The sequence below is a fragment of the Poromitra crassiceps genome, assembly GCF_964638095.1.
Source record: "Poromitra crassiceps genome assembly, contig: HAP1_SCAFFOLD_1371, whole genome shotgun sequence".
In the NCBI taxonomy this organism is placed as follows: Eukaryota; Metazoa; Chordata; class Actinopteri; order Beryciformes; family Melamphaidae; genus Poromitra; species Poromitra crassiceps.
Genome location: NW_028151040.1, coordinates 1 through 11760, shown reverse-complemented (window position 1 = coordinate 11760; position 11760 = coordinate 1). Strand labels below are relative to the sequence as shown.

Genomic DNA, 11760 nt, shown 5'->3' with positions numbered 1-11760 from the left:
AGCCTGGAACAGGAAGTTACTATCTTGACAGTTAAACCTCTTTGGCTGCAATTCCAAGATGCCTCAGTGACCTCATCCATCCCCACACCATCTACACACCACACCAGATATTATACGGTTATCTGTAAAACAGGCAAATGTAACTACATTAGCCTCTACCAGCTAAATGAATCACACATAAGTGAAATAATTAGAAATCATACAGAAATTATTGCATTTTATTATTTTACTGGTAGAAAAAAACAAATATAATCTAAAACATACTGCAAAATGGTAAAAACGCACCTGAAAAATGTATATATCAAGGGAATAATGAAATCTTTGATTTTCTGAAACAATATCAAGATATAAAGCAACAATTCATATACAAAAAAAACTGCATCAGCTGTTGAAAATAGGAGGTTCTTCCACAAATATTGCAAAAAACAGCAAATTACATTTTGTCAATTGGTTTAATTGCTCTCTGCATAAGCCACAGAGGAGCAACAGTCTTATTTTTTGTTTGATAGATATGAAATAAAGGCTCAAGTGGATCAAATCTGTGTTCCGACGTCTATCAAACATTGTCACTGTTCTATATAAACACAACATGAGCAATGCCAGACTGCACTACATTGAATTTGGACGGGTCTCAACATCTTTTTCACAGCCTAATGTTGGCAGGTATGTAAATGTGTACTGGTGAGTTGCAGTAAATGGGCCGGAGGACAGGATTCCTACACAGTTTGAATTTCAAAATTCCAAGACCTTCATTTCTTGACACGATTTGAAGATGTTTTTGGTGGTCAGAGGTGAAAGCTGAAGTGGCTGAGGATTGCAGGTCATTTCTTGGGGCTGCTGTAGAGGCCCTGTAGTGGCGAGCCCTGGACGTAGGTGAGGATGGCGCTGTGCAGGTAGCTGGCTCTCTGGGCCTCGTCCTCCCTCATCCTCTGGATCTCCGCCTCACGCAGCCGTAGCTTCTCCAGCAGGGAGGAGAGCTCACTTTCTTTGTCCAGGATTGCCTCGCGGTGGCTGCTGCTCAGTACTGCAGGGTCAGGACAAGACGGCGTTAGAAATGCAGGGTTCCTTCCTACACATTTTCCATTTGAAAATTCCATACTTAAAAAAAATATATATATATATATATTTTTAAATAAAAAATAAATAAACTGAGCACCTTTCATCTCTCTCTCCAGAGCACTGATCTTCTCTCGGAGTCCGCCCTGTGCCGTCCGCTCAGCTTGCAAATGTCCAATCTGCTCCTGCAGCTCTACCCTCACCTGGCTCACCTCGGCCACCTTCTCCTGGTCCTTACCAGACAACTCCTGCCAACACAACACCCGCTGGTCAACACCCAGACATCCTCATCGCACACTTGAGACCTTTATAGTGGAAGAAAAGTGTCCATCGGCAAGTATTGAGTCTTCATATTTTAGAAACAATTATCTCACCCCATTGGCAGAATGTTAATGGCCACTGATCTGAATTCTCCAGAAGAACATCCTTTTATCAGTAAAATTCCACTATTGTTTTCCCCTCTACATCCTAAAGGAAAGAGGCCTACAGCTCTAATCCCATGCTTGTTCCATTTTAATCGTAATTCCTAACTGTTGACATAACGTTTGAAATACTGAGCACCTCAGTCTGCCTGCCATAGTTTATTTATTTAATTCCTAACTGTTAAAATAACCTTTGGATTACTGACCACCAGTCTGCCTCCTGCCATAGTTTAATTCAACAGAGTATAACCGACGTTACTTCCTCTTTTGCCATGAGGCGCGCAAGTGCTGTACTGCTAACTGTGTTTTGGCGCTGCAGTTCGTTGCTGTCTGTATGTCTTGATGTCTGACTTAAGTGTCCCTGAATTTCTGAATTCTTTCTTGTGAAACGTGATATTTTCCTAGAATATAGCCTAATCTCACTATTATGAGAATTTACTTTCTTTATGCAACTCTTTTTTTCTTCTTTCCCCCCCAAAATGAGGTTATTTGTCAAAATACACTGGCAAACACTGTGGGTAATCAACAGACCAGGGCAAAACCCAACACATGAAATATCTTAAAAATGACAAAATACACTGAAGGGGGGCTTTAAGTGTGAAGTTTGAACTGTGAATATAACATTATAAGACTGAACATGAGACTTAATGACTCATTAAGATGGATGTTTTCTGAAATGTATCTGGAAACATCAGAGGAACATTCAGGACCAATGCGGTTCTGAGCTGATAGTTTAGTGGCCTACGTCTATTTCTTACAATGACCAAATATCTTAACAGTTACAGTATCAGTCATCGCCATAATCTGACCACAGAAACTTTTGGATATGAACTTGTTTGGAAGTTCAGTGAGCCATAGTGCTCCGTCCATGAGGAATAGCATTTCAGACAACAGCTGCCTCAGGTATTAGGCATTATTAGTGCAACAGGTGGATGCTGACCATAGACTGTATGAAAAAAAAAGTGGACGTAGCCATTGGTTTGTCGACTCCCATTTTTCATAAGCGGAGGTTGGGGCCTGGTGCTGACCTGCTGGAGCTGCTCTATCTGGTGCTGACCTGCTGGAGCTGCTCTATCTGGTGCTGACCTGCTGGAGCTGCTCTATAGAAGCGGAGGTTGGGTCATGGTGCTGACCTGCTGGAGCTGGTCTATCCTGCGTCGTAAGCCGTCGATCTGGACGCTCTGCTGGCCGGTGTTGGCCTGCAGATGGGCGATGGTCTGCTTCTGCTGGGAGCAGTGACTCTGCACCTCATCACGGGACTGACGCACAGAGCGCAGCTGCTCCTCCAGGGAGGCGACGCGCTCCTGCTGCTCAGGGGAAACCGGGAGGGAGCCATACCAACGAAAAGGGTTAGCAACTCTCTAAAGCAGGGGGAGTCACCACATCTTTTCAGTGGTCAACTATTAAATGTTAAATGTCTTTCTTCCCCTCCAGCTTTAAACCAATGTATATGGCTAATTTAGTAGTGTTGTTGATGGATTCTGGTCAAAATCTCAACATTTTAGTCGAAAATGTTGAATTCTACATACTTTACAATTTTCATGCATAGAGACTGCCCTCTACTAGTCTCTTAAAACAGACTGTCTCATCTACATCCGGCGAATGCAGCTATACACAGTCTGTACGTTACACCCCCAGAACATGCACAAGGAAGTTGGGAAAAAACCTTCAGACAGGAAAGAAGTTTGACGGAATCCGACCAATCACGACACGTGTGTCCACGAAAAATGCGGCATATTGGATTCTGATTGGACTAATGAGCGGAAGACCCGCCTTTCTGCGATTCTGATTGGACTAACGAGCGGAAAACCCGCCTTTCTACTTCCCATTCCAGTTGGTGCATGATTCTCCCCCACGAAGTACAGACGGTATGGTGGAAGCATTTGAAAATTGCGGAAGCCAACTTGTCTGTTCTAAGAGACTAGCCCTCTACTGGTTGAAACGCACTTTTTCAAATGAGATCATTTGAACAGTTTGATTCTACAGGACCAAGACCCCCCCCACACACACCTTTCCCTCACCCTATAAAACCAACGGCTCTGAGTCAACTGAGAAGATTCATAGAGAGAGTAGTTACCTAGATCATACTTTGGACAAATTATTTTAGTGTAAATTAAGAAAAACCCAGTCATTGTTTCTACCTGTTTTAACGGTTAATGTTCTTTTTCAAACGTTCTATGAGCACCTGGCTGCTATACAGTTGCACGGCATCTGATTCTGTGCTACGCTATTTGCGTAAGCTACACCCAGAAAAACAGCGTAAGCCAGCCGGAAATAGAATTCACAGATGTCCCTCCTCAGTTTAGCTGCAAGGGATAGCCGCATTACCTTGCAGAATACTCTAGAGGAGTACAAGTCCTGGATGGAGGGCAGGTTGGCACCGACGGTCAGGACTGCAGAAATAATCATCTGTGCCACCCTGCCCTCCATCCAGGACTTGTACTCCTCTAGAGTCAAAAAACGGGCAGGAAAGATCATCAAAGACCCATCTCACACTGAACGTCACATGACCTGTTCGAACTCCTCCTTTCTGGTAGGTGGTTTAGACTACCGCACACCAAAACAACCAGACATAAGAACAGTTTCTTCCCACAGGCCATCACTCTGACGAACACTTAAACCAGTCACTTAATCACTTCATTTGAACACTTTGGTGAAATGTGTTAACTGTGCAATAACTGTGTAATCATTTCTGTCCCATAGCTTTGCTTATAGATCGATAAACAACGGTGCAATATCTGACTTATTCACCTTTTTCCTGGACTTACGTTTCCCATGATTCTCAGCGGTAGCCTTTTGTCAACTTCCTGTTTACATTTTTTCACGAGCAAGGAGGTGAGCGCCGCTGTCAAAGAGTGGGAACGTATGGCTTATTTGATCCCAAATGGCTAAAAATAGTAACGTTGTGTGGTTGCATATCGGCGATATTTTGCAAAAACGAGGTGAATGTCAATTCACTGGTACTGTATGGGCTTATAAATATCTTTAAAATGACAAGTCAAATTTCATAACAGGAACCTCCATCATCACCGCCAGGTATCTGAGATGTCATTACAATGGAAAGCACCTAAATAGCCTTTTTTTTGTGCAACATTTAAAAAGTTTCATTCATCTTGTTTAATCGAAGAGTACCACCCACCTCCTCCAGGCGGACTTGAGCGCGCACTTTGGCCAGCTCTTCCTCTGCCTGGGCCCGCTCTGTCACACATGCTGCCTTCGCCCTGCTCAGTTCCTGCAAGACCCACACACACACTTCCTATTACCGGTACATACTTTATTTTGCTCTATAGAAATGATCCCAATTAGACATTAGTTCATATATAGCCCAAAAAAAGTATAGTCTGTTACAACAAGCTACTTTGTTCACTATTTTTTGTGTGTTTGGTCTACTGTGGGTTTTATTTTATTTTAACTTTTTTTACATGGACATTCTTTCCAAGATCTGACCTCCTCCAGCTGTATCCGCTGTCCCTCCAGTTTGAAGATGCGTTCTTGCAGCGCTCTCTCGCTCTCTTCTAGATGGCGATTCACATGGTCCACCTGCACAAAGAAAATGTAGAAAAAAAGTTTGACTGTTTCTTAGGATTACTAAATCCTACTACATCATTAGTACAGCATCCAGCTACAATAGACCCTTATCACGGGGGCCATTTTGTGTCGAAAAGGCAGAATAAACACAGGTGCAAGCAAAACACTAATGACGGTTTCCAAATTCCAATCATGGAAGTTTGAAACCCTCATTAGTGTTTTGCTTGCACCTGTGTTTACCCTGTCGACACAAAATGGCCCCTTGAGAAGGGTCTATTGAAGGAGGGGAGGAAAAGACAGCCTGATAAATAAATAAGCAAGCAAGAGGTGGCAAGCCATTTCTTTTAACTTCCCATTCATTATTTAATAGTTTAGGTTAGGGTTAGGGTTAGTTAATTAGCATTAACTAAAGGTGAGTTCATGCTTACTAATTCTTATTTAGCATTAACGAACACTTAATTTAGTGACCCTACTTGTAAGGTGTTAGCGATTCGACAAGAGATCCTGCTGCTGTGATTTTCAGTTGACAACTGTATGCGCCACTCCGCCTTATTACAGTAGAGAGATTACCAATGGAATATTAGGCTACATGTGAAGAGAGAAAAATGCAGGGCTGCACCTCTTTCTGGCGTAGACTGTCCATGTCCTCCAGGGCTTGTTTGGACCGCCTCTTCTCCATTTCCAAACGGTCTATTAGAGAGCGACATAGAAGACACACTTCCTCATTTTCATGCGATAAAGCTGGCCTGTACTTGTGTGAGTTTGGGAATAAAACAAGGGTGTGCGTGTGTGTGTTACATGTACCTTCTGCCTGCGCTAGTCGTAGTTTGAGCTCCGCTGTGCTATTGGTCAGCTCCTGCTTCAGCTCAAAGATATGCTGCTGCTGAGACTTGCACCTGCGCTCCGTCTCCTCCACCTAACACACACAGACACAGACACGAGGCTCACATTGACCGAGTCAACCATAGAAAAACCAATACATCCTCATACCGAAATGACAACATTGGTCGATTTCCAATGACTCCCAAAACGACATAATTATGAGCAAAACGCTGTGTGCAGGTGATACGCCTCGCGTCGGTTAATTTGAAAATGTCATGTCGGTTATGTTTAAACATTGGTTATGTTTAGACAACTAAAACAACTTTGGTTAAGGTTAGGCAACTAAAACAACTTGGGTAAGGTTAAGCAACTAAAAGAACTTTGTTATGGTTTAGGTCAGTGGTTCTCAAACTTTTTTGCCTTCAGTACGCCCTTTCCCTGATTTCTGAATCCAAGTATCCCATTTACTGGGATACTGCAAGACAAAACTATAGCATATGATGCAATGAATGAATGATAACCCACCTTTTGAAGAATATAACATTACAAAATAAGAAATGGAGTGAAAGAGTTGCAATTAGTGCCTCCTGAGCAGATTTATTTTAACATTTTCATGATTTATTCTTACATTTTCTCCTTTCTTTCAAGTACCCCCTGTAGTAGCTCCACGTACCCCTAGGCCTAGGGGTACGTGTACCCCAGTTTGGGGACCACTGGTTTAGGTTACTGTTAAAAACGAAACATGTTGGCTGGCGAACCCGGTCCTCTCGATTGAAAGACAAGGAAGTTACCAGTCGACCAATCCCACCCCTTCACTCTTACGGCGGGGACACACCAGAAGCATCCGCCTCGCGTCCTACAGCGACAGTTTCCTTGTCTGGCCTATTTTTGACGCAAGCCGCGAGTGGGCATGAAGTCAGTACAAGTTGTGACCGACGCAGAGCCATCGCGGAGCAAAACAGAGCGCTTCTGGTGTGAATGGCCAGGCTCCTGCTCGACGCTTCCCGTGACGTGCTGCGACGTTTGTCCCAAGTGTTACGTGTCAGCGAGCAATTTCAATATCAGACTGTTAAAGACCGCCAGAGGTCGCCGCTACTTCCTGGTTACAGCTCCCGACTCTGGTGTATGCACTACATGTAAAATGTATGCACTTATTCGCACGGCTGCAAGAGGGCGCATTCCACCTTGAAAATCGACCAATGTTGTCATTTTCTTTGTGAGGACGTCCTGCAAAAAACACAATGGTCATACCTTGTTTCGGAGTTGCACATTGGTTTCTGTCATGTTCTGCATCTCCCTGAGGAGCTTGCCCTCTCTGAGCACACTTTCCTACAAGATGGAGAGCAATTATGATATTATGACCAACCAGTTAATAACATGTTTCACTGCAAAACAAACATCCATTATAACAAACCATGTAATCTCATAACCCAAGTGATAAACCATGATTCTTTATTTAGTCTCCATCTTTGATCTTTGTGGTGTTTCTGTTCTGTCCAGTACTGTGATGTCTTTTTCCTTGCATTTATTCTTATTCTTATATTATTGTTGTTATTATTATATATAATGTATATATTATTATTATTCCTGATTTCCATCCCGTTTTCTCCCAAATTGTATGTGGCCAATTGCCTGGCAAGCTGTCCCGTTTGTTACTCCACCCCTTCTGCCGATTGGGGGTGAGTTGTAGACTAGCACATTCCTCCAATACATGTGCAGCCGCTTCTTTTCACCTGACAGCGGGGAGTTTCACCAGCAGGACATGACGCATGGGAGGATCATGCTATTCCTGCCAGTTCCCCTCCCCCCCGAACAGGTGCCCTTACCGACCAGAGGAGGCACTAGTGCAGCAACCTGAACAACCTTCATCCGGGTTCCCACCTGCAGACACGACCAATTGTGGCTGTATGGACGCCCGACCAAGCCGGAGGTAACACGGGGGATCGAACCTGCGACCCTCGTGTTGGTAGGCATGGAATGCCGCTGAACAGTTGACTCACACACACTGCAACGCACTGTCACTTTGTTGTGCACCATTATTGTATTGTACTGTATCGTGGTTTGTGTTACGTCTACACGCACTGTGTACAGACATGTCTGTATCACGTGTAGCCTACATAGTTATGTAGGTCTACACCCTTTTTCTGTCGGTCTTTGTGACCATGTCCTTGTGTGTGTAAGGCTGAGGGTGCTCAGAGCATAAAGAATTTAATTGTATTTATACATTGTATTATACATATGACAAATAAACTACTTGAACTTGAACTTGAATCTATCACACTATGTGCACTAACCGTACACCCTTGGATTTCCTGTTGATGCAGTTAGCTTGCTGACCTGTGCCGCTGCTCTCTCATCCTTTTATTTCATACTTTTGTGTCAGCTAGAATTAGCTAGACTATTCTCTGTGAAGCCCTCTGGGACATGCTTGTGATTTAGGGCTATACAAATAAACTTTACTTCACTTTTACTTCTTCCAACAGCCGTGTACTGCAAGCAAACTTATTTATCTACTTGTTAATTCTCTGGTATGTTATTGTTGTTTATTGCGGTGCTGGACTCGACTCCATGTATTAGCTGCTCGTAACAATGCTGTCTTCTAGCCTTGGCTTCGGCCTTCAGTTTAGGCTGTTAGCTTGCTTGTTGTTGTTAGCTTGTTGGCGAGCCAGCATCACTATTGTCACTTTTGTACTATGTGACAATAAAATCATACGATTCATGGTTTCCAGTGTCACATTGTATGTTGCGATCCAACCCCTAGACTGGGTCGTAAGGTTTATTAAAGGTCATGACAGTAACATGCTAAATAAAAGAGCAAAATAGGGGCAAAATAAATAAATTCATGCAAATTTAGCATACAAACTCTTTAAACCAAAATACTACACAGGGGAAAATAGCTATAAAATGGAGACTTTTTAATACTTTTTAAGGCCTTAATTTTCACTCAATTAATTAATTAATCATCTTTTAATAGTTTTTAAGACCCCACGGACAGCCTGAATCCTGTGAAATGTTATTAAAATGATGTTTTGCCAAAAACCAGTGATAATGTTATTTTCTTGACTGGTGTGACATCGAGGCAAACTTGCAGTGAATATGAGGCTAAATGACTTGTTAAGGTGGCCATTTTTGCAGCGCTGGCTGGCCAGTCCATCTCCGCTCTCTCCATACCTCCTGCACTTTGTTCCTCTCTCTGCTCTGCCGTTCCCTCTGCTCGTCCTTCTCTGTCTTCACGCGGGTCAGCAGCTCTCCCAAGTTGTGGTTTTTCTGCTCAGAGAGGGCGAGGGCGGCCTCCATCATCTGCAGTCTGTGCACAAAACATTGTTTTATATTGATTTTGAATTGTACTGCGACGATATATGGTCCCACCCATAGTATTGAGTCAACAGTGACCGCCCACATTTTCGAAGCTCCGGTTCCATAATAGAATTCCCCATTCATTTTCTCCATAGATGTTTTGAAAAATCCTGATATAAAGAGTTTTAAGCCTGGAACCAAGCCAACCAGCCAGCTACTGAATCATGAGTGACCATAAAATGGACCACTTGGAGCAAAAACAAAAGATAAAAATGGGGGGTTTGTCGAGCTGCGAACAAGTAGGTGGTCATTGTTGAGCTCTATAGTATTGAGTATATACATGTACATACTCATAAGCTTCAGAGCATGAAACTCATTTGAAAGTGGTATCTAGTGTGTATGTGAAAGATCTGACAAACGATTAAGTAAAAGATTATTTCATTTGTTTCCAATGCAAATCAGCTTGTTAATTTTCTTGGTACTAGTGCAGCAGTGGTTTATAGGGATGCACGATATATCCGCAATCATATCGGTATCGGGCGTTGTTACTCAGTTTTTAGTATATTGTATCGGTCCGATGAGCAAAATGTTAATATCGGTTATCGTATCTATAATTGCATGCCTAGTGGTTTACCTTACTTCAAGATATTAACATTGATTTGTTTGCAGAAAATCCCAGATACAAGAGCAACAGCATGCAAATACCTGATTGGTGTACACATACAGAACACGACAGAGTGGACAACAGTATGTGGGTCAGCAAGAATAAATATAAGAGCCAGGGCTGTCTGTTTAGTAGCTAATAATAGTCGTCCCTCGGAGCGCCTGATTAAGAATTAATAATGTGGACTATCTAATATCTAATACATTTAGCTCTTGATTGGCTGCATATTGAATAAAAGAAGAAGAGATGATTACTTGGCAGTGAGAGAGTTGACAGCAGACTTCCTCTCGTTCAGCGCTTCCTGGAGTTGGCCGACATGCATAGTGGTGGACCTGATGGGGTATTATAAAACAAAACATAGGCTTGATGCTTTTTAAATATCATGCTGCATTTGTTTTGGATAAACAATTCAATTTTTCGCCAAATATTCACCATTTTGTAGTTTTTGAGCATTGCTCATTTACTTTGTGAAAAATTGCCTATTACTGAATGTGAGAACATTCGATTTCCACATTACGGTGGAAACACACCAACTCCGAAAGCGCAGCCAAGCATAAATTTAGCTTGAGCAGCAGCCTGGCCGTTCACACCAGACACGCTCCATCTTGCTCCGCGCCGGTCACAACTTGTACTGACTTCCTGCCTGGCTGCACACAATTGCACGCGGCTCACGCCAAAAAATAGACCAGATGCCCAAACTGCCGCTGCAGGGCGCACACCGCCGCGGCCAGTCTGAACAGTCTAATCTGTTAACAAGGGCGCCAAAAGGAAACTATCTGCGCTTCCAGGCACTTCAGTGTTAGCCTGGGTAAACCCAGCCTTCAACGTGACGTCACAGGCTATGCCTGTAGCGTAAGTTTCAGAGGTCACGTGGAGCCTGGGTTTACCCAGGCTACAAGCAGAGGCCTAGCACAGGCCAAGCACAGGCCAAGCACAGGCCAAGCAGAGGCCAAGCAGAGGCATAGCAGAAGCCAGGAGCTTTCTTTGGTTCGCATTTCATACACCCACAGCCCTTCTTTATCAAGTCCCACCTCCACTGACCTGCTGGAGCGGCCCATCTCCTCCCTCTGCCTGTCTATGGTATCCATCAGGTTTAGGAACTGACAGCAGGAGAAATAACAAGAAAAACAACACATGTGATTGCATCATTATTTCATGTTGTATTGGTGTGGCTGTGGCTGTCGAAGCTATAGGCTGGTTCTAAACTCAACCTTTCAAAGCAAAAACTGTGCAAAGTTTATGCGGGGGCGTTCAGGCACCAATCATTAATATCCCCTATCAAGGCATTAATAATAATAATATGAGAGCTGTGGGTTGAATGGGGGGGGGGATGAAAAGAATGAAATAATCCAGCTAATCTTGAAGAAAAAAGCTTGAAAGCTGCACCAGTCACACAGCTCTGAAAAGACCAAATGTTTCAGGTGTAACTACCTTCCAAATGTAAATGCGTTGGTTTGTGGATTACCTGCTGTCCCTTCTGGTCCTTAAGGATCCGAATCTCCTTGCTGAGAACCTGTGTCCTGCTGTGGCTCTCTCTCAGGTTGGACTGTCTGTCTGAGTTATGCTCTATGGTCTGCTCTGAGAGGGGGGACCATGGGAGAGGGTCAGGGCCAGAGAGGAGTGTAGAGGACAGTAGAGACAGGTGAGTCAGAGTCAGGTCATTCACTGCAGAGAGGAGTGTAGAGGACAGTAGAGACAGTTAAGTCAGAGTCAGGCCATTCACTGCAGAGAGGAGTGTAGAGGACAGTAGAGACAGGTGAGTCAGAGTCAGGCCATTCACTGCAGAGAGGAGTGTAGAGGACAGTAGAGACAGGTCAGTCAGAGTCAGGTCATTCACTGCAGAGAGGAGTGTAGAGGACAGTAGAGACAGGTCAGTCAGAGTCAGGTCATTCACTGCAGAGAGGAGTGTAGAGGACAGTAGAGACAGGTAAGTCAGAGTCAGGTCATTCACTGCAGAGAGGAGTGTAGAGG

At 43.6% G+C, this 11760-nt stretch overlaps 1 protein-coding gene across 1 annotated transcript; it reads right to left on the bottom strand.

Annotated features, from left to right (window-relative positions):
- Window positions 1–235: 235 nt before the first annotated feature.
- Window positions 236–11367, bottom strand: LOC310771844 (leucine-rich repeat-containing protein 45-like; the record flags this gene model as incomplete). Its single annotated transcript, XM_083664356.1, has 12 exons — window positions 236–1024; window positions 1157–1304; window positions 2612–2785; window positions 4618–4710; window positions 4926–5018; window positions 5626–5696; window positions 5811–5922; window positions 7080–7157; window positions 9000–9135; window positions 10044–10121; window positions 10831–10889; window positions 11255–11367. Coding segments are annotated over 12 exons (1358 nt in total), but the record flags the coding sequence as incomplete, so codon positions are not given.
- Between the last annotated feature and the right edge of the window lie 393 nt (window positions 11368–11760).